Raw genomic sequence first — 26331 nt, 5'->3', positions numbered from 1 at the left:
CCCCAGGAGGGTGCCAGGAGCACTGGGTGCTGGGGGCAGAGCTGTTTGGAAAATGACCATCAGTCAAAGTTAAAATCAAGGGCATCATCATTTGCAACGACATGGATGGAGCTAGAAAGTGTTGTGCTAAGTAAAATAAGTCAATCAGAGAAAGACAAATACCATATGACCTCATTCATATGTGGAATTTAAGAAACAAAACAAATCAGCAAAGGGGGAAAAAAAAGGGAGAGACAAACCAAGAAACAGACTCTCAACTCTAGAGAACGCACTGATCATTACCAGAGGGGAGGGGGGAACCAGGTGATGGGGATGAAGGGGTGCACCTGTTGTGATGAGCTCCACGTGCTATATGGAAGTGCTGACTCCCTATATTGTACACCCGAAACTAATATTACACTGCAGGTTAACTAACTGGAATTTAAATTAAAACTTCTTTAAAAAATCAAGGGCAGGGGCGCCTGGGTGGCTCAGTCAGTTAAGCATCTGCCTTCGGCTCAGGTCATGATCCCGGGATCCTGGGATCGAGCCCCGCATCAGGCTCCCTGCTCACCAGGGGAGTCCGCTTCTCCCTCTCCCTCTGCCCCTCCCCACCCCCACCCGCTCATGCTCACTCACTCTCAATAAATAAATACAATCTTTTAAAAATAAAAATTTTAAAAATAAATAAAAAATCAAGGGCATCATCAAAACACATGATCAACATTATCAAACAGTGTTTATTCAACAAATAGTTATCAAAGGCCTACTATGTACCAAGCACCGTGTAAGGCAGCAGGCACGCCAGAGTTCATGAACATCACAGTCCTAGCACTCCCAGAGCTTAGAGCAGGGGAGCAAAGATGTGAACCAGGTCACCACATACATGGCAGGTAAATTATGGGAGTGGTTCTGCAGGAACGTGCAGGGAATGACAGAGTCTGATGGTGGGGAGGGCTGGATGCTCAGAAAATGCTTTTCTAAGGGAGGACTGTTGAACTAAGAACCAAAAAGGGAGGAGGACCAGAGCAGGGGAAAGGAGAGGGCGCCATCTGAGGAGGCTAGAGCTCAGGTAGCAAGGGTGTGGGTGGGGGGATGGCTGGGAGACAGCAGACAGGTGCTTTCCAGTGGTCCTGACCTCACGAGAAACACAGCTCAGGGTCAGTGTGTGTCCCCCAAGGTGTGGGGGACAGTCATAGGGCCCCATGCCCTGAAGAGATGGCTGAAGCAGGGTCAGGTGACACCTCCTCAAAGGCCCTGTGATTCCCTGCCCAGTCCCACAACCACAGAGCCAGAAGAATGCTTCCAAAAATGGGATTTTCCCCAACTTTCCAGATTCATAAAAGAAAAAAAATGTCATTCAATATCTGATGTAAACATATTTTCTTGTAACGTACAGGTAGTTTGCTGGACATGGCTGGGGCTTGGGGCAGTATTTTGCATGTATTCAATTTCCTGTATGTTCACCTCAAAAAAATCCAGATGCCCCTGTTAGCCCAATGCCAAACTGGCCCAGAGGAATCAAAACGGGAGAATGAGGGATGGATTTTAACAGCCGCCTACAGTGACCTAGAGGACTCAGGAGGGGACTGTGGGGCAGGGACAGCAGGCCTTTCAGCACAAATCCTGGGCTCAGCCATCCCGTGGAGACTGAGGACACCCCCTGGTGGGCCAGGGACCTCCTTTCCCCTCGGGTCCCCAGCTATAAGCAGAGATCAGGCTAAGTCCAAGCCCAGCCCTCAGTGAAACTTGCCTGCACACTAGTCCTGGAGATGGGGGCCTCCCAAAAGGTGAAATTCAAGATCCTCCTCTAAAGGCCATCTTCCATGCTGAGCTTCCTGCTGGAATGACCAAGACAATGATCCTTCCCTCCTTGTCCTCTCTGCCCCTAAATCCCAGCAAAGGCAGGGTCTCCAGGCAGCCACCATGAAGACAAGGAGATGGGGAGGAGCCCTCTACTGCCCTCTGGTGTCCACCCATCAACCAGATTTCGGGCAAGTCCATGATGGCTTAGTGAGCAGCTTACTGCTAGAGAGGCAAGCTGACCCTGGTACACCACCTCTTCTCTGGGTATCAGTTTCCTCATCAGTTAAGAGACAGAAAACACTAATTCAAAAAGATATATCCACCCCTAAGTTTACTGCAGCATTATTAACAATAGCCAAGATATGGAAGCAACAGTGTCCCTCAATAGATGGATATGAATGAAAAAGATGTATACACATACAATGAACCATTACTCATCCATAAAAAAGAATGAGAACTTGCTATTTGTGACAACATGGGTGGGCCTAGAGAGTATTATGCTAAGTGAAATATGTCAGGTAGAGAAAGACAAACACCATATGATTTCAACTATATGTAGACTCTAAAAAACAAAACAAATGAGGGGCGCCTGGGTGGCTCAGTCGTTAAGCGTCTGCCTTCGGCTCAGGTCATAATCCCGGGGTCCCAGGATCAGGCCCCGCATCGGGCTCCCTGCTCAGCGGGAAGCCTGCTTCTCCCTCTCCCACTCCGCCCCTGCTTGTGTTCCCTCTCTCACTGTCACGCTGTATCAAATAAATAAAATCTTAAAAAAAAAAATGAAAAACAAAACAGAAAGAAACTCATAAATACAGAGAACAAACTGGTTGATGCCAGAGAGGAGGGGACAGGGAGATGGGCAAACAGGTGAAGGCGATGAAGAGGTACAAACTTCCAGTTATAAAATAAATAAGTCGTGGAGATGAAGAGTACAGCATGGGGGATATAACAGTATTACAGCAATGTTGTATGGGGACAGATGATAACTATACTTATCCTGGTGAGTGGAGCATAATGTATAGAATTGTCGAATCACTAGGTTGTACGCCTGAAACTGATATAACATTGTATGTTAACTGCTCTTCGATCACTCAATCAAGAGACAGGACTGAGCCACAGTGTTGAGAAAGACAACACCAGCCCCTAAGCAAGTGAACAAGGAAGGATAGTCACAGGGGCGGGGGCTAACTGTCAGGGAGCCAGAGGGTACCACCAAGGGGTCACTGGGAGCCCCAAGAAGCTGGGGAGCAGATGGGGTGGGCAGAATCCCAAAGGTGAGGACCAGGCAAGGCAGGAATGTCAGGGGAAGGAGAAGCAAGCACACCCCGAGATCCTAGCCAGGAGCCATCAAGTACCACTGCTAACCTCTCCCTCCTCTCTTCCCTGTCCCCTCCCAGTTTCCCCTAAATAGCTAATGTAGGAAATCAGGATATTCTAAACTGGATCCTTTGCAATAAAGGATATTATTGAGATGACTGGCAAAATTTGAAAGGGTTCTCTTGATTAGAGACAGCAACATATCACGATTTTGATGGTTAGACCATAGTTTTGTAGAAGATTGCCCTTGTTTGTGTAAAATACACACTAAAGAAAAATCATGTCAAAAGCTTACAAATGGAGGGGAGGATATCTTTGTGTAATACTTGTAAATTTCTGTAATTTTGAGATTATTTCAACAAAAATGTTTTAATTCTAGAATTTCCTCGTAAAAATTGCATATTCTTTCACTCAGCAATTCAGTTTTAGCATTTTATTCCATAAATATATTGATATAAGTATATATGTACAATGATAGGTATGTTCATACAATAAAATTTTTGTATCACATATATGTCAAGAAACTAAGTATTGTCCATAATATCAATGACAGAAATTTTTAAAATAGCAAAAAAATCAAAAGTTAACTGTCCATCCATAGAAAACTGTAAAATAATTGTGATAAACTCATGCAATGGATACTCTGCAACCATTAAAAAGAATGAATTGGGTCTATAATAATAGCAGTTAGCATTTAGCAAATACCACATAGCAGGTTTCATCCAAGAGCTTTATGTATATGGATTCAGAACAATCTAGGATGTAGATTCTATTGCTATCCCTACCATGTACAGGGAGCAGTGAGCCCCGGGGGGAGGGGGGAAGGTAACACGCCCAGGGTTAACACAGCTAGACGGTAATACATCCAGCTGGGAGTCCAGCTCTTGCAGCTGGATCCACAGTCCATGTACTTATCCACACCCACAATAATTCCGGAACAAGGCCCAAGACACCATTAGCAATGATTGCCTTTGGGGAGAGGGGTTGGGAGCAGGAACAAGAGCGAGTTTGACTTTTCATTTTATACTGTTAATATTCTTTACCATATATCTTTATCATGTATCACTTTTGTACATTTTTTAAAACCCAGTCATTTAAGTAGATAAACACTGAAGTATAAAAAAAAAAAAAAAAAAAAAAAAAAACTTCCACTCTGCCCTTAAGGAACTTACAGTCCTGATGCCAACTTTTAACAGGTTCATTGATTTTTACAAGCAATAGTAAAATGTATGGTAAGAAAATGAAAAACATAGGAACGGGCTCATATGGGCTGTGGAAACTCGGCTTTAAGTTGCAACTGTTTACACACACACACACACACACACACACACCAGTTGAAGATGCCTGGTGAGAGTTCCTATCCTAACGCAGCCCAAGGGCCTGAAACACCCAAACTCACTTGCAGTGCTTCCTGGGCAGGTCAGGTAAACACGAACTACAGTAGCATTTTGTGGCTTTTGAAGACTCCTTACGTATTATCCAATGTGACATCACAATGATCCTCATAAGGCTTAATTCCCTCGTCTGTGGTAGGTGTTCTCCTAACAGCACCGATTATGTGTTTATTAATCGTCCTATCCCCATTTCGTAGCTATGGAAACTGAGTTGCAAAGGCAGCTCCCGCGGCGGGGGCGGTGGACCTTCCGTTTCATCATTTTTGATAAGCGAGAGGGAGGCGGGGGGAGCGCTCTGAGACGCCCAACTCCGCAAAAGAGAGGGGAGATGGTGGTGCCCTTGCTGTCCCCGGGAATTCCGAAGCACGGGCGGCCGGGCTGGTGGCGGCGCTTGGGCCGTCTGGGTCTGAAGCGTCCCTGGGCGCCGAGTCCGGGCGGGAGGGTGCGGGCAGCTGGGAGCAGGGTCGCCCCGACCGCGTCCTCCGACGCCGCCCCGTCTGCTCTGCGCGCCCCGTGCGCGGACTCCGCCGAGACCTGCAGGCCGGTCCTCGGTAGGCAAGGCCTCGGCGCCCTCCCCGCGCGGGCTCCCGGCGCTGCGGGCTCCCCGGCCCAGCCGCGACCCGACGCCGGGCAGGATGGAGGGCTGCCAGAGGCACGGGCCCTGCGCGACGAAGCCGGGGACCCCAAGTCCCACTTACCAGAGGGCATTGCCACTCATGAGCCGGTGGCTTTGGGTAGAGCTCTCTCCCGAGCCTCGGTTTCCCCGTCGGTAAAGCCGGAGCAAACCGCGTTCCCCCGCGGGGTTGGGTGGGAACAGAAACACGGCCGGCGCGCTCCCAGGGCGCGTTCGGGCCAGCGGGTCCCCTGGCGCCGAGGGCGGGGCCGCGGCAGCCGCAGAGCCCGACGAAGTCGCCGCAACTCCCGGGGTGGGCTCAAGCCCCCTCCCCGCCGCCACCCTCCTCCCGGCGGTCGGCTTGCGGCGCGCACTCCGGCGCGCTCCCGGCACCCGCGCCCCGCGCCCCGCGCCCTACGCGCGGCACCCGGAGGCGCTCCCGGAGCGGGGCGGGACGGGCAGGGGCGGGGCTCGGCCCACGTGACCCGGCCGGCCGCCCCCGGACCTAGCCCGCGCCCCGCCAGCCCGCAGGCCCGGTGCCCCGCGCCCCGCCTGGCCCCCCTGCGCCCTACGTGGCCCGTGCGCCCCGCGCCCCGCCTGGCCTGCCCCGGCCGTCCTGCCTCGGCCCAGTGCGCCCGGGCCCGACGCCCTGCCTGCTCGCCTTCCTTTCCGTCGCAGGACCAGAGAGAGCGGCCCCGGGGGCAGCACCCGGGCCTGCCCGCCCCTAGAAAGGAGCCGGTGAGTGTGCAGCCAGAAGGGGGAATGGCGAGGCCAGTGTGGCGCCCTGGACTGGGGACCCAGGCAGAGGGGGGGTCCGTGGTGATGTGTGCAGCTCCACCCGGGTGAAAATGCCCCCGGCGGCTCCCAGGCCTTGGGCCAGGCTGTTGAGGAGGGCGCTCGCTTTCCACCAAACCCAGGCCTCAGGGATACGCCGATCCGAGCCTGGGTTCTCAGGGAGCCCATTTTGGGCAAAACAGTGGTTTCACTCAGAGCCTCCTGCGCGTCCGAGTGCAGACAGGGCTGAGGCTTCGGTCACCCCAGGAGTCTCAAGGCTGGACTCCCAGGGGCCCAAGGCCTTCTAAGAGTCTTCCACCTCCACTGCGGTGCCACTTGGAGGGGACAGGGCCCCGATGATGTTTTGCCACGGGAGGAGGGTCCTGACCTTCCTCGGGGCTTCCCAAAGCCCCAGCTTTATTAGAATCATCTTTTGTTTACATACAGCACTCCCTCCTTCCGCCTCCCCCCATCCACCTAGTTCTAGAGATGTGGGACCGGTTGGTGGGTGATGGGCATGGCATAGTGGACACGGGTCCCAGGTCCTGGCCTGAGCTAAACCTCCCTTACAAATCCCCTCAAGTTTCTGAGGCTTAGAAACCTGTGTTCTACTAACCTTAGCCCAGTATTGAAAATTCCATTTTCAGTTGGGTTGGGGCTTTCACATTTTCTTTTTTTATGTGGTGTGTTTTTTAAAATCTTATTTACGTATTTCTTTCTGAGAGGTTGGAATGGTAATGGGGGAGGTGAGGCCCCCACTAGCCCATCATGTGCCGAGGCAGGCACTGGCCGTGGCTGTGAAGCCCACAGAAAGGGCGAGGGCTTGCAGGCCATGGGTAGCTGACCAGTGACACTGCCATTCCGATCCAGCTCCTTCACCTCTTTGCTGGACGTCCCTGCCTCCGCCTCATTGTTGGGCCACTCTGCGGACCCTAGCAAGGCTACAGCTTTCCTGGGCAAGAGCCCCATCCCCTCCCAAATCTCCAGGACCTCCCCATATCCAAAAAATGGGCACAGTGGTAAGTGCTCTGGAGGATTGACGGAGGACAGTTCTAGGAACAGGGAGGAGAAGTCAGTGGGTTTTATTGATTAAGGCATTAGAGACTGAAACATGAAAACCAGCTGAGTGGGTCTGGTGGGGGGCTTGGGGTGGTAAAGAGGTTTCAGAGCCCTGAAGGCTAACGGGAAAGGTGACTTCGGTGCCCTTGGATGACAAGGTGGTGCCTGCTCGTGTGTGTGCCGGCTTACGTGGTTGGGTCAGCCTCTGGGGCTGACTGTCTTGTTTGTTTGAGAAGCAACCTCTGGAGGAAGAGCCCCTCCAGCCCGTCCTGTAGGCTCCCCTTTTTAACACCCCGGCATCGTGCAGGGCTGGAGAGGGCTAGAGAGCTCACGAAGCCCAACCCTGTCTGGGACACAGATGGGAAAGCTGAGACCCAGAGAGGCGGGGAAGCTGTCCTAGGTCACAGGGCCAGCTGGTGCCTGAACCGGGATGGGACGCCAGCTCCTGACTCTTGGCCCTGTCCTCATCCTGCAGCCTCACCCCAGGACCCGCTCTTGCTGTGGACCCTGGGGCTGAGGCCTTAGCTGCACATGCAGAAACTATGTCCTTGTAGAGAAGAGCATCACCAGTGACCGCCCGGAGACCTGAGAGAGCAGAGAGATTGGGTGGGGGGGCGCGGGGGCAAGCTACAGAGTGCCCACCCACTTGCCCACCCGGTGCGGTTGCTGCTAGAGCAACAAGGGTACCTGGAGCACCTCGAGCAGGGGTCCGGGGAAGCTTCTGGGTGGAAACGCTCTCATTTTGCCGCTGACAAGGGCTGGGGCTTTGGTCGCTCCTAATGAGCAGCAAGCCTTGGCCACAGAAATAGCCACACTGGCCAGCGCGGAGGGTGGTGTTCGAGAAACAGCCACCAGGGTTAATACAGAGCACTCCCCAGGTGGCACATCCGCCTTCCCCCAGGAACGTGCCCGCACCTCTATCAGCAAGAGCACCTATCAGCCTCGACTCTGAGTCAGAGAGCAATTCCTGCCTCCTTTGTGAGTTGGGCATTTCATGAGAAACTTTGACTTGCTTCCCAGTTTTATTTGCTCAGGCGGGTGACCACTCGTAATCACCATTGTTCCAAGGCTCAGAGGGCAGCTGACCCAGGAGGTTGGTTGAGCCAAGTGTCATGTAGGAGGAGCCTCCGCCCACACTTCCCTTGAACTTGGCCAGACTATGAACTCAGTTCTTTAACAGATAAACACAACACACCATCGAAATTCAGTGGTCTGCATCTGGGATATCCATTTTATAAAACCCATTCCACTGTCTTTGCAACTTGTTAATCTCCATGTCATCCTTGCTTTTCTCCATTACAGCTACGAAACAATCAGGGAGGGCTAACCGTCTCAGAGATTAAAAATGTGATTAAATCTGAGCAGTGGAACGGGCGAAATTGAAAGCATTTCACGCAGGAACCTCATGACTTGGAGCCTGGTGGAGACAGACCTCCCCCCCACACACGCCCTGGGAGGTTCCCCCACGCGGGGGCAGGAACAGAAGCATGCTCCCCCGCGACTGTCGAGGGTGGAGGGGTTCCAGGGGCGAACCGGGGTCTCGGGGAGCAAACACAGTGTGTAGTGATGGGAGACGGATAATTGGCTGAAGGGCTGTCCACTCCAGGAGCCCACGTGGGTCACACAGTGCGGCCGTACCTGGCAGACGGGCCCCCATCAGCATACCAGCCCGAGGCAAGCCAGAGGGGTGCCAGAAAAGCCTCCCCAAGATGCCAGTGACTTTTGCAGGTCAAAAGTATTCTCCATTCAATTTAAGGTTACTTTCCAAAGATAGTTTTCAAAAAGCACTAAAAGCGTCTGCATGTCCTTAATTCACTAAGTGGGAAGATTCAGTCACAGTAGATAAAGACCCGGGTCTTGGGCCATTGTCTCTCAACCCCTGGCTGTGCTGGGAACCTCGCTCCCCCCGCCCCAACCCCGCAGCATGGCAGAGCTTCCTACAGGCGACTCTGAACTTTGGAATCCCTCTTCCTTCCCTCCTCTCCCTCTACCCCCGAAGTTGGGTCGGAGCTAAACATAAACACTAGAGTAAAATTTTCAGGTGACGTTGAACTGCTTGGTTTGGCTGTGTCGGATGCCTCTTTTTCACCATCTAGATCATGTCGGTTCTGGCTTTATTAAACAGAGCATAGCGAACCTAGGTTCACTTTCCGTAATAACTCAGCGTCATGATCAGAACTTCCAAGAGGGAGCTAAGCCACGGAGCCACAGTTTCTGTAGAAGCAAGTGGGGCCGCCTGCCGCCCTCGGCCTGCTGGTCTCCCCTGTTCACATCTCAGCCTATTTCTGAGGGGCTCACCCCCTCCTGGCAGGCACCCGCTCGCCAGAGGTGCCCAGACCCTCCAGGTCCAGCATGCATCTTGTCCCCGGGGCCTTGGTGGTCTTTGCTGTCCAAGCTGGGAAACCAAGCAGCCCTCCTTATGAGCAAGAAGCTTCCAAGAGAAGGAACAGTCTGGAAGAGGGCCCCAGGGCAGAGGGGAGACACACACATGTCCTCAGCCTCGGGGGGCAGTTCTGATGGCTAGCAGCCTTCCCATCCATCACTTACCAGCCTCTAGGCTCTCATGGGAAAGAGTATACTAGTTTCCTTTTGTTTGGCTTCTCTCGCAGCCATCCCTCACCATCTAAGATTCTTAAAGGAAGCCTGGAATTGTGTCTCTTTGGAGAGGAGACGGCGCTAACTAGTCAGCTGATGCTCACAGATCTTTCATCTGCTCTGAAAAGAGAACTTTAATGAATGTGCTTCTTAGGATACAATCTTTTTTTCAAAAATGGTTTAAGAAAAATGAATAAACCCCAGTGATCCATCAAAAAAGGACTTTTTCTTTTTAAAAACCAGAAATCATATATTCTAGGAGAACGGCAACAGTGAATGCCGTTTTAACACTTTCCTGTCCAAAATCTAAATTCAGCTGTCAATGAAAATAGTTTGAATGACTCTGGCACGTCAAGGCAACTTCGGAATGCATCGTTCACGGTCAGCATCGTGCTTGAAGGGGGAAATACTGCGGGTGTGGTGCAAAAAGTATTAAGAAATTTTTCACTGATTTAAGGCAGAAGTCAGGGAATACTTTTGTTGAGGGCCACGGGAACTCTGAGGAAGTTTTCATTGTAGATGGTATGTGGATGCTGCCCTGAAAAGGTCACTTGTCATAATTGACCCCTTGTGAAACAAATCAGAGTCCATCCCCAGCACAGAGCAAGTTTTGTTGACTTGTCTGTGACGAACGCTTGAATGGTCAGCAGAACTGGAAGAGAGTTGCTCCCCAGAACTCAGAAGCAAAATCAGGTCTTTCATGGGCTTGAAGAATTCCCAGGGAGTGCAGAAAGATGGGACCCCTGCTCTGAAGTTCCTGAGAAACGGATTTCAGTCCTCCGTGAAGACTTGTCGAAGGCACACAGCAGTTCTCAAACTCTGTTGTCCACGGCACAACGGTCACCCAAACCGCATCTTCGCCTGAGCCTTGGTGCCCAGAGGAGAGCTGGTGTGGGTGTGGCCGCCTCGCCCTCGGGCCAAGGGGCGCCCATGTGCAGCTCATAGGGGACCAGAGCACTGGGAGCGCGGAACAGTACCTGCTGTGTACTGGGAAAACACAAAGTCTCTGTCCCTCCTGGAGCTTGACAGGGACGGATGTGGCCACAGCAGTCACACCAGAAGGGGCAAAGAAATGTTCAAAGGACGGGCATGGTGGGGTGGAGGGGTGAGCAGGGTGGTCCCCTCTGGGCAGCACCCCCGGCCCCGTGCGCTCGAATCCCCGGGCGAAGTCCTCCCTCGTGTGATGATGCCTCTGTGTTGTACCCAGAGTAATGGCAGCCTCGGCATCTGTGAGTCCCGTGTACCTGCTCTGTGGGAAGAGCCAGCAGGAGGGCCGGTCCGTCCTCATCCTCTGCTCAGCCAAGCCCTTCTCTGTCCCTGTCCTGCTTCACTAGAGCTTTGCTGCTCACAGGGGTCCCGGGACCAGCAACATCGGCCTACTCCAGTGTGAACATGACCCCCTGGGAATCTCGTTGAAATACGAATTCTGAATCAGGAGGTCTGGGGCAGGGCCTGAGAATCTGCATTTGTAGCAAGCTCCCAGGAAACGCTGCTGGTCCATGAGGCACACTTGTTTTGTTTTGTTTTTAAGATTTTATTTATTTGAGAGAGAGAGAGCGAGCACAAGCAGGGGGAGCAGTAGAGGGAGAGGGAGAAGCAGGCCACCCGCTGAGCAGGGATCCAGACACGGGGCTCGATCCCAGGACCCCAGGACCATGACCTGAGCTGAAGGCAGACGCTTCACCAACTGAGCGACCCGGGCAAACCAAATAGCATGCAAGGTTCTAAGGTTCTGCTTATCTTGGCTTTTGGCATTTGGACTTTCCTTCCTCTGTCCTTTTAACATGGACTGGGATCCGGTTTAATGTCTACAAATAGGGCATAAAATCACCTGAAGTCTGCCTTCCTGGCCAGCAGGTTACCTAGAAACAGGGCGTCACACAATGCCGCCGTGTTAAGCAGTTGAATGAAGTCAGGATCTTGGAGGAGGGTGAGGCCCGGGCGTCGGGGCGACCAATGTGCGCCCGGGCTTCAGCGCTCCCACAGCCGACCTCCCTCGGGTAAACCGAGCTCCCGCCGACCGTGCTGCCCCCAGGCTTGGTAGCCGCTCCCTCATCTGCCGGCACTTCGGCCCCACCGTGGGAAGAATGCGCACGCCCCCCTTACCCCCCACAGACATAGTGACCTCACAGGCGTCACATTGGGGCCACCGCTCAGCAGGCCAGGGTGTGTACCCGCGACTCCACAGCTTGACCAGGAATTTGGGCAGAAGTTGCCTCTTTTCGGCGGTGTTGCTTCCACCAGGGGTTCTAAGGCAAAAAGCCCATGGATGGAGCACATCTCCAGCATTTCCCCAGCATTTCTGGGGTTCCCACTGCAGAGCACGACCCTGGGATGGGGGAATGCAGCGCGCCCCTAGACACTGACATCGCCAGCGTTCTCTCACGGTGGAGGGACAGCGGCCCCGTGGCTCAGTGTGTGAGTCCCAGGGGTGCAGGAATTCCACATATAAACCTGACACGTTTCAGCCACACAAATCTGCCTGTTTTAGTAAAGCCTTCCGCCCAGGTCCAGACAAACGGCCCGGGATCTCGGTACATTCTGTTTTGCCTCTTACTTTATGGCTTAGGTGCTGTCCACAGGCTCACGGGGTGACCACCGGTGATCCTGTCTTTTCCAGGTGTGATCCTGACAAGCAGAGATGGGGAGAAAACTGGATCTGTCCAAGCTCACGGACGAAGAGGCCAAGCACGTCTGGGAAGTGGTTCAGCGGGACTTTGATCTGAGAAGGAAGGAAGAGGAAAGACTGGAGTAAGTGTGGGGGGCCGAGCCCGCCACTCCGGTGTCCTCTGCAGGGGCCTCGCGGGGCGCCCAGGGCGGGCAGACAACGGGAAGCATGGGTGCAGGACACCGGATGGGAAGCCGGCTGCTGGGAAACGTCCCGCTTTCTGGGCTCGGCTTCCTCCTAATTAACATGAGGGGACCTGACTTTCCAGCCTGCATTCAGGTGTCCCCTGAATAGTTTCATTTCCTCTTGACCCAGCTTCAGGGTCACGTTGTCTCCTGAACCAGGTGATGCTTTGGCCACGACATGGCGAGCTAGAGGTGATGAAATAGGGAAACACCCAGAATGTCGGGATGGAGGGGTTTTAGGATCGAGGCTGGCTCTGTCTTTCCAGCGTGTTGAATGGTACCCATCCTCGAATGGGCAGCCATGGATGGAGTCAGCACCCACCGCCATTATTTACCCCCTTCACCTGTAACGCTTAGCTGGGCACCGTGCTCCTTTCTGACCCTTTCTTGGTGTCCGTGGCAGCTGGTAGACCTATTGAGAAGGAGACCCTCGAGCAGATTCATGGAGGAGGGGGGCAGGCACTCCAGGTGGAAGCAGAGAGGAGGTAGGAGAGGAGTGGGGTGCCAGCCGTGTGGGGCCTCTATGGGACTCAGACCTTCGGAGTCCCAGCCGCCATCAAGCAGGGGAACAGTGAGACCTGGCTGCTGCCCTGCAAGCCGTGGGCTCCGAGAAACGGTCAGCTGTACTTAGAGGATGGAGCCAGCAAGTCTGCCCACGACCCGTCGTGCGAGTACCACGGGCGACTCCAGGGTCGGGGCCTGAGTAGCTGGGAGGATGGGTTGTCTCTGCCTCCGCTGGGGAAGGCGAGGTGGAGCAGATTTGGGGGAACCAGGAAAGGCTTCAGACAGGTTGCGGTTAGGTTGCCTGTGGGACATCAGGGGGACAAATGAACACGCATGTGCTGCCGGGAGCTCAGAAGGGAGTGTGGAGTTGTCACCAATAGATGGTATTTGTGAGTTTCCTGGGGCAGGTGTACTATAATCACTGGGCGTTCAGCGGCTTACGATGCGTACATGTCTCATGGTTCTGGAGGTAGAAGTCTTCAGATCAAGGTGTCAGCAGGCCTGAGTTCCTTCTAGAAGCTCCAGGGACGAATCTGTCCGTGCCTTCCCCAGCTGCCAGAGGCGCCCACACTCCCTGGCACCCGGCCCTGCCTCTGTCCTCAGGGCGGCCAGCCTGGCATCCAGCCCTCACTCCGCTTTCGTTCTCCTTCTCCCTCTGCCCCTTGTAAGGACCTGTGTTGACACTGGGCCCGCCCAGATAGTCCAGGGTGACCTCCCGCCTGAGGATCCTCAACTTAATCACATCTGCAGGGGCCCCTATGCCAGGTGAGGTGACATATTTACAGGTCCCGGGAACCAGGAACATAGGACAGTTCTCACGTGGGAGGAGTGTTGTTCGACTGACCCCAGTGTGTCGTCACCAGGCAGGAGGAGACCCCTGCAGGAGGGAGTCCAGAGAGAGAAAGACAGGGCCCCCAAGGAGACAGAGAAGGACCAGCTGTGCGGGGAGCTCTGGGTCCCAACACAGAGCAAAGTCCATAACAATGGATAAGCCACTAAGAGAAACAGGCGTGGTTCTGGCGGGCAACCCCGGTGTCAGCAGGGAGGGGTCCGAGTCGGTGTCGCCAAGGCCTCCCGCTGCCCCCTGCCCCACCCCCACCCCCGCCTTTCTGCCGTGGGCTCCTGGTCACCCCCTGGGTTTGGTCATGAGGCCGCTTCCACCCTGCTGGCCTCTGGGGACTGCCAGCCCCTAAGGCGCCCCCTCGAGACCTCACACTGGAGCCCACAGGAGGCCTTGATCTGACCCGACCTCCAGGTCCCAAGTGGGGGCCAGAGCTGCCCGCCCTGTGCTCCGTCCCTTCTCCCTCTGCTTCTGATGACCCACTTCCCCACATGCTGAAGCCCCTCCCTCTCTTTCCTTTCTTCCTGTGAACCCTCCAGTGCCCTCTCACTCTTACTCACAGCAGCTCCCCTGCCCTGGCTGTGGCCGCCGGGCCCTGCAGAGGGCCACGAGCTGTGCCAGCAAAGCCAGCCTGGCCTTCCCGCTTGGCAGCACCCCCTTCCCCTCGGATGGACCAGACCCTGCCTCCAGGCAACCCAGCGGTTGTCGACTTTTATTTTAAGTATATATAGAAACACAGATAAATGGGAAGGAGGGGAACCCAGCTCTCAGGGAGCAGACGGAGGACCACCTGGGCCAGGTCCCAAGAGGCAACCTCTTTCCCAGAGCCCCTTGAGCTGGGCTGTTCCACCTTCATCTAGACAGCTGAAGCGGTCTCGCAGAAATCCCTGTGTTTCTTGCGTGAAGGTAAGTCATATTCCTTGGGTCATTTCACATTGCCAAGAGGAGACAGGCCCAGCTGATCTCTCGACGCTGTTGGAAACGGAAGGCTCCTACAAGGATGCGGACCATGACTCCCCCGGTCCTGCGTGCAGCCTGTGGCCCAGGCCAGGCCCCCGGGGCCAGTAATGGTCAGGGTGCCCCCCTCATTCAGCAGCGTCTGATGCTGTCTGCTCAGAAAGGGCCAGTCGTGGAAGTGGGAGGTGGGGTGTGGGGGGATTGGCCCGCTCTGCCGTGTCTACTGGGCCTGCCATGTGCTTGGGGTGGGCTTGTTGAATACCCGCTCTCAGACCGGAGGAGGCTGTCTGGGGGGGTGTCAATGCCGAGCAGTGCTGTGAGCTGCAGAGAGGCCATGGCGGGGAAAGTCTGTGTCACATGAACATTGAGCCAAGCACAGTGAAGCCCACTGGCCTTACCGTGCAAACAGGGCTCTAGCAGGTGATACGTTTGGGATGTAAAGAGTCATTCTGGGAGGGAGGTGGAAGGGAAGGGCTTTTACAGTTCTTATCATTTTTGATGGTTTCGTCTCTTGTTCACTGTGCTGTTAGTTAAATATGCAGCAAAAACTAAAGCCGCCCCTGACTGTGAGGAACCTTTTCTGCAGTGTCCCCCCGACCCTGGGCCGCCGCAGGACCCGGGCATGTGGTCCCGAGGCACAAGGGTGGGCGTGATGAGCGCCAGGAGGTCAGGACACGTGGGTTCAAGTCCAGCCCAGACAGGCAGCTTTGCCGAGAAAGGGCACGGCTGCAACCAGCCTAAAGATAAGGACTCTGGGTTCTTGACACCGGACTTGGTTGACAGAGCAGCTAACTCGAGTTCTCTGCTCCGTGAACCAGTCACGGGCCAAGTGGAGAAATCGGTCATCCAGAGACCACGAGCTGGGTAGCCATGTGACAAACCGAGCAGCTCAGGAATCGCTCCAATGGGTTTCTGATGTCTTGGCCATCCTCCAAAAGGGACGCTAAATGGAAGGCTCGGCTCAAGGAACCTACCACAGTCACTGATGGAACTGAGTGAACAGGGAAGAAATTGTGAAACCAAGAAAGACGTTCACTAAATGGAAAGAACTTTCCTATCCTGAATATGCATCAGGTGGACGCTGTGTCTGGGCCTGATTCGCCAGGAGCAAATTTTTTTTTTTTTTAAGATTTTATTTATTTATTCATGAGAGACAGAGAGAGAGAGAGAGAAGCAGAGGGAGAAGCAGGCTCCCAAGGAGCAGGGAGCCCGATGCGGGACTCGATCCCAGGACTCCGGGATCATGACCTGAGCCGGAGGCAGACGCTTAACCGTCTGAGCCACCCAGGCGCCCCCGCCAGGAGCAAATTTGCCAAGGGGCAGTTTGCTAAACAACCAGCTCACCGAACATACCAATTGGAAAACAGACAACAACGATATTTCTTTTAATATTTACAAGTTAACAGAAATGCATATTAGGTGGATTTCTCCCCAGACGTGGAAGTGCCAATCCGCTGTAAAGGATGTAGGGACAGGGCCTGGGTAAAGACTCCAGCACCTGTTCCCAAGCCGTAGAAGCAACACATCTTTGGGTCTCCTCTGTCAAAGCACATGACAAATGAGCTGGCCCAGATCCCTGATATTTGGGAGGATAGGCAACACAGATGCCTTCCCTCCAAATCGACTGGAAGGAGTTTTCCTAGGTTCTAACTCATGAGTGGCAGGCACCACATAGAGAGCATCCTGAATGGGGGGCTTTCCTTGCAGACTGTTTCGGGAAATGGACGAGAAGGAAGGGGGAGGCCATGCCGTCTTTGATGTAGCCCCAGGCACATAGAAATCTCTCCCTGCAGTTGGCGTGTGGGACCAGGGACTTGGGAGTGGGGTGTTTACCGTACAGTGTGTCTTGTTATTCCTGGCTTCCTCCCATCAGGATGTGATGCTGCACTCCAAAGAATCAAAAATTCAAAGATATACAAAATTAGGATGTTAAAAACCTTGGCATCAGTAAGTGCTTTAGGATAGATTTAACTTACTACCTGTTTCCTACCATCGAGTCCTGAGCAGTGGGCTATATAATGAGGACGTGTGTCTAGCTGTGGATGAACTTCGAGCCTTAAAGTCGGGCAGACCCTTGTGTGAGAGCATGGTCCTCTTTATGCCCAGTCTGCTACCTGGTGCAGGGCCTGGGCTGTGAGCCATCCCGGGTTCTAGGGAGACAAAACATAGGATTATCTTGGGACGCCTGGGTGGCTCGGTCGGTTAAGCATCTGCCTTTGGCTCAGGTCATGATCCCAGTGTCCTGGGATCTGCCTGTATCCGCTCCCTGCTCAGCGGGGAGCCTGCTTCTCCCTCTGCCCCTCCCCCCCTCCGCTCTTGTGCTCTTGCTCTCACTCTCTCTCAAATAAATAAATAAAATCTTTAAAAAATGTAGGATTATCTCAGTGACACAGAAGAGTGTTTGGTGGCATGATGAGAGGATATTCTGATCCAGCAAGGATCTTAAGAGTGAAGAACTAGAAAGACCCTAATGTCCAAAATTACAAGCTTTTGCTAAATAACCAACTTGAACCATGAATTCAACAATGGGTCACCTGGCGCCCATTAAAAATAAAGCTGTAGCAATAAATCTTCATGACCAGTTCATAAGGTATTAAGTGGAAAAGCAGATTGTGAAAATGTATGGGTTTATGACGTTTCACTTTTTAAAAATGCAGAGAAAGGTCTAATAATAACAGAGGCTCTGTGCTCCCTGAGCTTTTTCTTGCTCTGCTCCCCTGCACTCACGTCTGGGTGTCTAGCCCCTTCTGTTCCTTTTGCTGATCCTCCTGGACCCCCCGGTATTCACGTTCGGAGGGTCCAGGGCCCCCACCTCAGCTCTGCTCTGTGCACGCTCACTCCCTGAGGGATGCGCACCAGCATCGTGGCACTGATGCTCCCTAGACCCGCGCTGCCCAGTGGAACGAGGAACTAAACTACGTCTGCTCCCCAGGGTGTAGCCAGTAGCCACCTGCACCTGTTGAGCCCTTGAAATGTGCCTGACGCCACTGGGGAACCAACTTTGTCTTTTTTTTCCTCATTGTAACTAACTTAAGTAGCCCCATGTGCCTCGTGGCTGCCATATTGGACGGCGCGGGTCTAGACAGCAGGTGCCAGTGTGTGCCCTCAGCCAAGAACTGTCCCCAGAACCTGCGAGGCAGGTAGACAGATGGCTGCGGAGCACGTCGGCCAGGGGTCTAACCAGTAACTCTAAGATAGCACGTCTAAGACAGGTCTGGATTCCCCCAAGGCCCCCGCTTCCCCATCTTGGAATCAGCCTGGCTGCTGAGGTCAAGTGCTCAGGAATCACAGTCATTTCCACTCCTTCCCTGTCATCCTACATTTCATGCCTCAACAAACCCTATTGGCTCAGCCCTCAAAATAAATCCCGGCTGTGCCTGGCCGGCCACACAGAGCCACCCCGCTTCATGCCACACCATCTCTCTGCTGGACATCTCCCCTCCACCCTCCCTGCCCTGTTGTCTTTCTCCCCGTGGCCCCCAGGAGTCGCCTTTCCCCCAGGTTTCCCTATTGCACCCTCCTTCACATCACTCGTATCCCTTCTCAGACATCACCTCCTCAGAGAAGCCTCCGCAGATTGCCCTTTCTAAAATAGCCACCACCGTCCCAACACTACTTCCTTCTGCTTATCCCTCCGCAGCACTCAGGGCTCATCTAATATATGAGTCATGTACTTGTTGAGTAGGATCTGTCTCCCCACCCATGTCTAAGCCCAGTGAGGGCTCAGTTTTGTCACTAGCGCCCAGAACAGTGCCTGGCCACGGAAAGACAAACGGCTGTCTTTCGATGTGCACTTGGGGCTTTGTGTTAGATCATTTACTCCCTAGACAAGCTTGCCACGTGGCTGCTCTTCTTATCCACAATTGCAGGAGAGGCCGCTGAGGATGGGCCAGGCTCCCCGGCTGTGAAGAATGTCCAGAAATGAATGGTTAACTGTGGGACTGTGTGGGGGAGGGGAGATCTTGCCGCGCGTCGGTTTGTCCTATCGCTCCTCTCTCTGTTCAACATTCATCCTCGTTACTCGGCTATTAAGGAGTCTTCACTACAGAAAAGATAGGCGTGATTTTTTAATGCCACATAAGTAAAGACTAGCACCCAAGGAAGCCTCCTGGAAGGGAACATGGAGAGAATGACCCAGCTCTTTAACTCCCCCCGTCTGGGGAAGAGCCGGGGCTGCAGACACCTGCATCCTCGACCCGACGGCCACGCGCAGCAGAGAGAGAGGCGAGCCTCCACCTGGCGTTCCGGAGGCCGTACGTACTCACTGCGGTTTGCGGGCTGCCTCCTGGGCTCCAATGAGGTCCCGAGTTTGCAGGCTGCTGAGCTGCACCCCCATCTACGGAGGTGGCCTCTCAACTGCATCCGTGCTGGGAAGGATTGAGTAACCCCAAAGCACGGGGGGGCGAGAGAGCTCAGGCAGTGACTCATGCCCCTGGGCGAGGACAGAGCTTACCTAAATACAACACCCTGTTTTCAAGGGCACAGCCTGAAAATCAAATATTAGCCCTGCGAGCCTTCCCCAGAAGGGCAAACAGGTGGACCTGTGGATTCGCAATCTCTACAAACAGATCGGGGTTCCTGAAATGCTCTCTGAAAGCTCTCCCAGCGTGAGACATGGGCAAACGAGGCGGGCATTAGGAATACTGCTACCAAGGGATGTGAGGTCCCCCTAGCTGGGGGGGGCCACGTGGGGGCTGGAGGGTAGGCTCAGCCGAGAGTGCCCCCGGGGCTCCCAGGACAGCAGGGGCCTCTGGCTCTCACAGCAGCAAACTGCTCAGACCTGTCCTGTTTGTCGTCCTGTGGTCAGTCTCCTCCAAGTACTTCACAAAATGTTAGCAAGTTTCTGTTTCCCATCATTATCCTTCCTGGTATTTATTCATATAGTCAGGACTTTGGATGCACATACTTGCTCTTCACCTCTCCTTACGCCACGCTGTCCTTCAGTTGTGACTGAACGTCCTGCCTAGTTTGGGCGCCATGCTTTCCGTGATTTAGCATCCTGATGCTGTGACTCATCGGTGCCTTCCGGCCCCAATACCGCGTTCCTGGGGTCACGCCTGGGATTCTTCTCTCCGTCTGGAGCACATCTGCAGGTTATTTTCTCAGGAAGGGCATGGGCTGTGGAGTTGACAGCTGGGAGTAAGATCCGCTCGCCCACTTTCCCTTCAGAACTCTGGCAGAACAACGCGTCCCCAAAGACGCCCACCTCCTGATCCCCCGAATCTGTGATTGGGTCAGGTCATGTGCCGAAGGGGGATGCGCTTGCAGATGCAGTGAAGGCTGCTGATCAGCTGGCCTGGACTTGGGGAGACGGTCCTGGGCCCCCCATCTGGGCTCAGGGTGATCACAAGGGGCCCAGCAGGAGGAAGGAAGGGGGGGCAGGGCAGTGCTGTGAGGAGCACCCCAGCAGCCATGCTGGCTCTGAAGGTTAGAGGAAGGGGGGCCGCGGGCCAACAGTACGCCCTCGGGATGCTGGAAAGAGCAAGAGAACAGATTCTCCCCCAGAGCCTCCCGGAAGGATGACCGTCCTGCCAACACCTTGATTTTGGCCCCGTGTAGACTTCTGACCTCCAGGGCCATCAGATGAAAAGGCCGTGTTATTTTAAGCCATGAAATGTGTGGGCATTTGCCAGAGCAGCAACAGGGAACTGCCCCGTGGCCGCCAGCTTCCTCTCCCCACCTCACAGAGAGCCACCGGCCCACTGGCTCATGCTTCCCCAGAGCGAGCCCGCCGCGTCCCAACCGAGCGCTGCGGGCCGTCGGCGTGTGTGCGGCCGGCAGTCCAGCAACTCCTGATCTGAAGACCCCGCTCCTTTTCTTCTCCTGCTTGGGAGAGGTTTCCTGTGTTCTTCCAGGGATCACTGCTTCCGTGGCACGGTCAAAACTCAGAGCCACCCAAGCTGTGCTGAGAAGAGCAGCTCCTTAACTGCCCGTCTGAGATTGCTCGTGGGCCCCCACCGCCCGAGCGGGACATGGCTACAGCTTTGCTGGTGTCTGGTGTCCGACACTCTGCTCACTTACACCGACTCTTTACGCCCTCGTCTTGCCTTTCAGAGTCCCCCATCCCCACGCCCCCTGCTTCTGGCCCTCAGGGTGACAGTTGCTGGGGGCTTGGCTCCACACACTGCCCACTGGCTCCTTGCTGGTCCCTGAGACAGAGTGGAGGGTCAGCTCAGCTTCCCGAATGAGGACCATCACTCATGAATCGTCCTGGCCGGGCATTGGGAGTGGCCAGCCCCCACCCCTGAGATCCCTGATCCCAGCCATCAGCCTCATGTGCCACGGCCTCTTCTCCCCAACCCTGGACTCAGTCCCCGGGCCTCTCAGCACCTCATGCTGTCCTCCAGGGACAGGGTCTAAGGGTCTAAGGATCACCTGAGCAGAAGGCCTGGTCTGAGCTCGTGCCTCTTTCAGCGGCTGCTGGGGGACGTGGGTGCCATGGCCACCGCGTGTTCCTCCCTAGCTGACCCTGGAGGGTGCACCACCAACCTGGGCTGGTCCCCAGTACTCACATGTTTCCACCGTGCTCCCGTCAAGATTCCCCCCTAAGGGGGGAGAGCAAGGACACGTGGGTCTGCCCTCTTCACGTCGCCCCTAGCCCTTCTCCTTTCCACACCCAGTCGTGAGTGAGAGGAAACTTGCCTTCCCTGTCCTGTCCTTGCACCAGACCCGCCTCATCCTGCGAGGTCACTAAGCTTCTCTTGAGGACAGCGGGCATCTCCCCTCCACTCTGGGCTCTGGATGTTGGCACCCCAGGGCAGGCTGGAAGTCGGCGGGCAGAGCACAGTGCTGTGGGTTTCTGATGCCAGGGTCACCCCTCTGCTGAGCTTCTCCTCCATCTGTCCCTGATTTCACCGCCGCCCCCTCTCTCCTCATTCCTATCCCTTCAGCCTTTGCTCTGTATCTGGGGCAGCAAACTTGCTCCAGAATCAGCTGTTCTCAAGCATTTTGGCCTCAGAGTCCCTTTACATTCTTAAATTATTGAGAACCCCAAAGAGCTTATGTTCATATGGATTATGTATGTCAATATTGACCCTATTGGAAATTAAAACCAGGCATTTTAAAAAACATTCATTCATTCATTGAAAAATAACAACAGTAAACCCCTTACATGTTAACATAAATGACATTTTTATGAAACGGAACTTTTCCTGAAACAGATGAGAAGACCGGCATGTTCTGTATTTTTGGAAATCCCTTCCACATATGGTGTAATAGGAGATGGTTGAATTCTCATTTTGGCTTTTGTTCTGAATGTATTGTAATATGTTGTTTTGGCTGAAGAATTTGAAGAAAATCTAGTCTCGTACTGATACGCAGTTGGAAAAATGGGGCATGTTTCAGTAGTCTTCCCAGATGATTTTTTTAAAAGATTTTATTTATTTGATAGAGTGAGAGAGCACAAGCAGAGGGGGACAGTAGAGGGAGAGGGAGAAACAGACTCCCCGCCGAGCAGGGAGCCCAATGTGGGGCTCGATCCCAGAACCCCGGGACCATGACCCGAGCCGAAAGCAGACGCTCAACCATCTGAGCCACCCAGGCGCCCTCTTCCCAGATGATTGTGGACGTTGTGCTTTGCTACTACATGGGAACCCAGCAACGGGTGATTTCTTCAAGGTAGTTGCACGGTGGGATCTGAACGCATATCAGTGAATTAAAATCCATCAATCTGTCCTGCACTCAAACTGCATCTCGTATCCATGTGAGGTTTTGTCACACCATATACAGTTTCTAAATGGTGACACATTTCATTATATACCAAAAAAATCACATCGATGGCCGTCACCACTGATCTCACCAGCAACATTTAAGTGATGGATGCTGTCGAGCTCACGGTGGTAGACATAAATTCCCCAAGATTCTTCCCCGTGCTCGAAAGCTTGAGTTTTGTCATGGGCCACAAATATCGTCACTTGTTTTCCTCAAGGTGACGGGCTCACAGTGTTCATTTCTAAGAGAATATCTGGCAAACGCCCAAGTCAGAATAGTTTATTTTCTAGTTGTGCTTTTAAGTAAAAATGATGCTTCATGAAAAAAAGAAATTCTGGTTCATGTTGGAACTCCAGCAACTGGCTGCTTCCTTACATTGAGACCTCGGTGGTGCTTCAGGACGTAGCAGAAATGCTTTCAGGGCGTGCTTCTCGTTTCTTCACACGGGACGTTAAAAAGACACGGGCTCAAGGGTCAAGGTTAGTAAGATGAGTAACTTCCTGTAGCATCAAGGACATGCCTTGAATCAGGACACACTTCAGCAAGGACATGCTCTTTGCCTTTGTGACAAACACCGCAAGGACTGCTGGTCCGGTTTGTACCTCTGCCTTGACCCACGCCAAGGTCCTAGCTGTTTGGCCGCCATTGCTTCACCATCGGTGCAGGAGAAATAACATCTCAGATGAGAGAGAGAACATCTCAGCATTGTTACTAAAATAGTTTTGACCTTGTGGCGCCTCTTAAAGGGTCTTGAGAACCTCCAGAGGTCCCTGGACCACACCTTGAGAACCACAGTTCTAAATCGTGGGACGTGATATGTAATATGTACGGTGGTAATTCCGGCCCATTGTCAGTTTCCATCCCTTCCCATCTTTGTTTGGACCATCTCTCCTCCACCTCAGTGAGCATAGCCTGTGGTCTTTCCATCTCAGCCTGGTTTCTTCTTTATGTCCTCCTCTCTCCATCCCAGTTAGTGCACCAAGCACGCTTGTTTCAAGTCTTCTTCTGGTTCTGACAGTCGATCACATTCAGGGTGTCTTTTCTTCCTGGGGCTGACTTAAACTGATAGCTCCATGTTGGGCCTTTGTCTGCCGATGCAGCCATCGTGGAGTGACATCTGGTCGACCCAGTGTTTGCCACAGGCAGGGTGTGTGGATTGCTCTGGCCCCCATCACCTCCTCCCCACGCGGCTCCAGGTGGTGTGATTGCCCCTGAAATATGTCAGTGTCCAGCCACCACCCACCCACGCGGCTCTTACCTGAGAGGACTTCCGGCCCCAGGATTCGGTGTGTGTCCTGCAGGTCCTCATCCTTCTTCCTGCTGGGCTGGGGGTATGGTTTTGCCTGGATGCAGAATGAGGGGCACTCACTGGGAGAGAGGTGAAGGGGTGGCCTCTAGATTTTCTGGCTGATGCAGATACTGTCTGAGGGGAAATGGAGGAGGTTAGGCCCTCCGCACCTGGCTCCACGTGCCTATGCTCCCGGGCTCGGGGCAAGGATGTCAGCACAGCTTTATCCATGGATGACAGCTCCCCACCCCCCCGGATTGCTGCCAACACAAGGCCGTGTTTTCTTGGTTGTCAAAGCTGAGACAAGAGTTTTGTTTGTGGGCCCGTGTTCCAGAGTGTTTGAGCAATGAGCGGGGAGCGGGGAATCAGTGAAGTGCAGTCAACACCACTTAAAACCAGGAGTAGTGTCCCAGAGCTTTCTAGAGGCCCTGCCTCGTCTCCCGCCTCCACTGCGCCCTGGGGTGTCCCCTTCAGAAACCACAGGCACCGAGTTCCCACAGGACGGTGGCACCCAGGGTCGGTCTGATTCTTGTCACTAAGAATGGAGTTAAGTGGATCTCATCGAAAACCAAAAATACTGCATTTTGCAGACATTCTCTAAAATCCAGAACAGACGGAATGTGTCCATGATGTAAAGGGGACATTTCCCAGTCAGTTCAATTTGGCAAGCCCACCAGGAAGGTCTGGGGGGACCGTGGTTTTCCCAGGACATCCTAGTGCTGGATGTTTCCTGCGCTGGACACCCTCCAAACCAGACCACTGCAGCCTTGGTCTGTGGGAACAAACCTGGCGGGGCGGGGGGGGGTGCAGCTCAGCCTGCTCCCCTGCTGGAAGGGACCCAAAACTGTTTGCGAGGAGATGCCTCCCGTCTTTGTCCCCAGGACACCTGTGGCCTCCTGGGGAGAGTGCAGTGACCTGTCACTTTCTCAGTAGGGTGCCAGCCCAACCCCCACTTCCCTGGTGTCGTCCTCTGCACAGAGCCCTTAGCTCAGGCCAGCGTGCAGAGCAGGGCCCTATAGAGAGGAGCACAGCCTTGCCCTTGTAATGAGCTTTAGCTCTGCCTTCTCTGTGGCTTCTGTGGCAGCTCTGACCAGCCTGTGAACCACCTGGAATTTTCTCTCTTCTCCAACCTCCTCTTAAACAATTAGAGTGGGCAACAGATTGGGGTTGGAAATAACCATGTGGCCTGACCAGGTGCACCCCCAGGACCCTACCTGGCCCTGGCCCTGCTGGGCTCCCCAGAGCCACCGACCTCACCCCCTCCAAGGAAGGTGACTGCAAGCCCACCCTCATCCAGTGAAACGGGGTGCTGGAACACAGTCTCTGAGCTCTGGGCTGTGCATCAGAAAAGCTCCGGGCTCTGTCTCAAAGCTAGAGTTCAGGACCTCTGTCCCTCCTCTCTCCATTATGAGTTAGGTGGTGCGGGCAAGCAGCGACAACAGTCCGAGCCTGTGATTCTGAGACTTGATGGGTCATGGCCCTTTGGCACTGGATGAAAGTCACGGGCATGCAGCCTGGAAAAATGTATGATTGTAAAGAGTCACGGAAATGTTTAAATGCGACTTCATTTCTATAAAAATAAGGTGTTTCCATTCCAGCCTACCCAAACTGCACGTTTGACCCCCAACTTGTGGGCTTCCCACTTGGGAGAGAGTGAGAGCTTGGAGCTGGCTCTGCAGATGGTGAGGGCTGCCTAGGGGTGCCTTGACCCGTTTTCTGTATATAAAAAAGTTCCTGTGTGTGTGTATGTTTGCACACATGCGTGCAAACATTTAACACCTGTTGCAAAAATAAGGCAGGCGTCTCATAGATTCCTTGTTTCTGATATTTTCCTAAGGGGGTTGAAGGGCCGGATTAAGAAGGAGAGTTCCCAGAGGGACCTGCTTGCGGACACGGCGCACCTGAATGAGACCCACTGTGCCCGCTGCCTGCAGCCCTACCGGCTCCTCGGGACCCCCAAAAGGCAGTGCCTGGACTGCCGCCTCTTCACCTGCCAAGACTGCAGCCACGCCCACCCGGAGGAGCAGGGCTGGCTCTGCGACCCCTGCCACCTGGCCAGGTGAGCCACGGCCTGGCGTCCGAGGGACCCTGTGGGTGCTAGGGCCCGATGTGTCCCCCCGGTGGGGCTGGCTGAAGAGGGGTGGGCACGGACGTGTGCCGCCTGGCACAGCACGGCGGGCCTGAGCTCGCTGTCTCTGCAGGGTCGTGAAGATCGGCTCCCTGGAATGGTACCACCAGCACCTGAGAGCCCGCTTCAAGCGCTTCGGGAGCGCCAAAGTGATCCGCTCCCTGTGCGGACGGCTGCAGGGGGGAGGTGAGGAGCGCACCTCTCCCCGGGATCGCTTTTTGTTCCCACGCCTGTTTTGGGTTTCAGGACCAAGCAGATCCTTTGGAATGGGTGTGTGCCCCTGTCGGTCCCTTTCGGGTGTTTTGTACAAGGTTGGCTGCTCTCTGTGTGGTGCGCATTTCTGCACACCGCTCCCCGGCCTGGCCCCTGGGAAGTCCTGCATGCTGTTGACAGCCCCACTATTTGAAATCCTATTTTTCAAGGCTTCCTAGCAGGTTGAGAACTCATAGCTAAGGTCTCAAACTCAGTGGCTAGTCGAATAACCAGGCGCTGGTTAATACAACATGTTCTCCAGGC

The 26331-nt window shown here is 54.1% G+C and overlaps 1 protein-coding gene across 1 annotated transcript in view; it reads left to right on the top strand.

Annotated features, from left to right (window-relative positions):
• Positions 1-5669: 5669 nt before the first annotated feature.
• The window catches only part of MLPH (melanophilin), a 40394-nt gene continuing 19732 nt past the window's right edge, over positions 5670-26331 (top strand). Inside the window, exons 1-4 of the mRNA XM_035006793.1 lie at positions 5670-5844; positions 12155-12285; positions 25525-25746; positions 25889-26001. Coding sequence (XP_034862684.1) covers positions 12176-12285; positions 25525-25746; positions 25889-26001 — 445 coding nt within the window. The 5' untranslated portion in view covers positions 5670-5844; positions 12155-12175. The remainder of the gene's footprint in view (positions 5845-12154; positions 12286-25524; positions 25747-25888; positions 26002-26331) is intronic.

Source organism: Mirounga leonina, unplaced genomic scaffold (assembly GCF_011800145.1).
Source record: "Mirounga leonina isolate KUSES-001 unplaced genomic scaffold, KU_Mleo_1.0 Mir_151, whole genome shotgun sequence".
NCBI lineage: Eukaryota > Metazoa > Chordata > Mammalia > Carnivora > Phocidae > Mirounga > Mirounga leonina.
The sequence above is the reverse complement of the archived record's forward strand: the minus strand, read 5'-3'. Positions and strand labels throughout refer to the sequence as shown.